A 2,847-nucleotide genomic window follows, 5' to 3' on the forward strand; every position below is an offset into this window, starting at 1 on the left:
GGGTTGAACTGTTGACTTTTTTTTAGGACCGAACCGAATTGTACCATTGACTTTATTATATACAATTATGGAGATTTTCAAATTCTCAAATTATACCGAACCATACTTACCTCTAATTCCACCACATTTCGATTTCGAAATTTAAACTAAACGCCTCCTAAGTGAAATGACAAAAAAAAAAAAAAAAAAAGCTTAAAATGGGTTCTAAAAGAAGGCTTAACTAGACTTGGGCTTGCGTTGGGTACATTTTCCCAAAAACATTTGGCCTTATATAATCCATGCGAAACGCTGCCGTTTCATCAATTCCTTTTGATTTATAGCTGGGGTTTAAATTTTAAAACCCAAGGTCTTTCGGGAAAACCCTTCTCCTCTTTCTGTGTGTTGTGTTTGTTTTTCAGTCTCGAGGAAAGAGCAATTCGACATGAGTAGATCAGGCCAGCCACCAGATTTGAAGAAGTATGTTCCTTTTTCTCTAACTTAATGCAATTGTTTTTCTAATTAATCGCATTATTCGTTGTAATTTCCTCCCCAGCATCGTTAATTGTTTTACTGTTTTTGAATTTGGGATTGCAGATACATGGACAAGAAGCTCCAAAGTAAGTTGTCTTTCGTATCATTTTTTTTGTTAATTTTCGTTGAAGTACAGACAGTTCCGCTTTGAATGGTTGAAATTAGGAAAACAATGCTGCGTTAGGGTTTTTCAATTTTTTTTTCTCTTTTATGGGTTTTGGATTATCAGATGATATTTTGTATGAGAAAGAAGATGAGTAAACTACATGGTTATTTTTCACATCAATTCAATCTTGTTTCGTGTTTTAGAATTCTGCTATACTTTTTTAAAGCACATTAGGATACTAGGGGTTTCAAATTGAAGAGACGCTAGTGCGGCAGACTGGTCACGAATAGTTGGCTCCTTAAATTTCGTTCGAGTACGTTTTGGAACCAATTGAGCTAAAAGTTAACTTAAGGTGATAGGTAAGGCCTAAGAATAACTTTTATTATTATCCCTGGCACTCCCGGCATGAACTTGAAGCCTGTTGTACACAGGCTGATCTTACCATGTGTTAAACTCCAAAGTCGGCTGAACTTACTGTATTTTAATCTTTCTGGTCAGCCTTCAGTTTAGTAGTTACAAGAGGTGCATCATGAGTAAAGCTTCGAGGGCGACTCGGAGAGCAGGGGCAGCATATCAGTGAACTAAATGTGGCCACATCTTCATCCAACCGCGTACTTTCATTAACTATAGAGTTACCGGAATTTGAACCTTATACCTCTTGGTCTAAGAGGCTATGGTGTTGAGTCAAGGAACATATGTTGCAGGGCCGCTCCTCTTTAGAAGTGTTTCTGCGTGTCCGTGTCTGTTTCATGTCCGTGTATGTTTTTGTTTGAAGTCTATTTTATGAATGTTATGTTTTAGAAATAACGTTTCCAATGTCTGATTCCGTGTCTGTGTCTGTATCCGAGCAACATAAAGAACCGATTGACTTAAAAGCTTAAAGTGATAAGCTAGGTAAGGCCCAAGAATCACTTTTATTATTATCTCCCACAATCGAAAACAAATGTGTCATTATGTTTAATGGTTATTAAGACTCTGTATGATAGTTAATTGAAAACAAAAGTAATTTTTCATGTGTCTGTAATCAACAGTCCATTTGGCACTTCAACTTTGCTCCTAGAGTCAGATTTTGCTGAAATGAACTTGGGGGTTTTGGTTTTTCAAGTTGGTATTTTTCGTCAAATTAGTCTAAAATGACACCCTTGTGGTGGGACCCCTCCCCGGACCCTCGCTCAGCGGGGACGCGTAATGCGACCGGGCCGCCCTTTTTTTTTTTTTTTTTTAGTCTAAAATGACACATATCAGCTTCAGATTTAACACGTGCAGAAAACTACGAATCATTTCCTAACACATCTCACTATTGGACTAATTTGACAAAATAAAAAGGCACATTGAAGGACAAAATTGATGATCAAAGTTTATTTCAGGGTAAACTGATCCTTGGAACCAAGTTCAAGAACCTTATTGACCCTCTATTCTGTGTTTTCATTTGGTTCATTGGGTTGTTGTGTTTGGATTTGCAGCTTCCTTATTTAATTTGTATTTATTCTCTTAACCCGCTGATATGTTCATGTTTAATACAGTCAAGCTGAATGCAAATAGAATGGTGGTCGGAACACTTCGTGGGTTCGACCAATTCATGAATTTGGTGGTAGACAATACTGTGGAAGTGAATGGCGATGACAAATCAGACATAGGCATGGTGGTAAGTCACATTTGTTTCGTTTTCTATTCAAATTTTTCGCAATTCTATGTCATTGGCCGAGTTATTTTTTTATACGTTGTATCATTTTGTGCTGCAGGTTATTAGAGGAAATAGTGTTGTCACTGTTGAAGCACTAGAACCTGTGGCCAGAAGTCAGTGATTATGGTTCTGTATTAGTACTTGACTTCTGTAGCTTTAATGCTTCTGTGTTTTGGTTTATATTTACTACAGTTATTGTTTATGAGAATATAATTGCCTTATGATTAGTGTTTCTTGAGGGCGAGCCTTGGCGCAACGGTAAACGTTGTTGTCGTGTGACCGAGAGGTCACCGCTTCGAGTCTTAGGAGCGGCCTCTTGCCAAAAAATTTGGGAGGGGAAGGCTTGCCCCCAATACACCCTTGTGGTGGGACCCCTCCCCGGACCCTCGCTTAGCGGGGACGCATAGTGCACCGGGCCGCCCTTTTTGTGGTTAGTGTTTCTTCTCTAGATTACATTTACAGTGAAGCTTCCATTGCTTCTGGTTGTAGCCTGTAGAAATTGCAAAGATCTTTAGGTACGGTGTATCTTCGTTGAGATAATCTTGAT

The 2,847-nt window shown here is 38.5% G+C and overlaps 1 protein-coding gene across 1 annotated transcript; it reads left to right on the top strand.

Annotated features, from left to right (window-relative positions):
* The first annotated feature begins 319 nt into the window (after positions 1–319).
* On the top strand, positions 320–2,544 carry LOC136208400 (probable small nuclear ribonucleoprotein G). Its single transcript, XM_065999261.1, has 4 exons — positions 320–456; positions 574–596; positions 2,140–2,261; positions 2,359–2,544. Exons 1-4 carry the CDS (start codon positions 422–424, stop codon positions 2,419–2,421), a joined length of 243 nt encoding a protein of 80 aa, XP_065855333.1. The 5' UTR covers positions 320–421; the 3' UTR covers positions 2,422–2,544.
* Positions 2,545–2,847: the final 303 nt, after the last annotated feature.

This window comes from Euphorbia lathyris, chromosome 10, assembly GCF_963576675.1.
Source record: "Euphorbia lathyris chromosome 10, ddEupLath1.1, whole genome shotgun sequence".
Classification (NCBI taxonomy): Eukaryota; Viridiplantae; Streptophyta; class Magnoliopsida; order Malpighiales; family Euphorbiaceae; genus Euphorbia; species Euphorbia lathyris.

Coding starts and splice junctions, on each gene's coding strand:
- LOC136208400 (XM_065999261.1), top strand. CDS start 422: ATGAGTAGATCAGGCCAGCCACCAGATTTGAAGAA. Junction 597..2,139: donor CATGGACAAGAAGCTCCAAA/GTAAGTTGTCTT, acceptor TGTTTAATACAG/TCAAGCTGAATGCAAATAGA. Junction 2,262..2,358: donor AATCAGACATAGGCATGGTG/GTAAGTCACATT, acceptor TTTGTGCTGCAG/GTTATTAGAGGAAATAGTGT.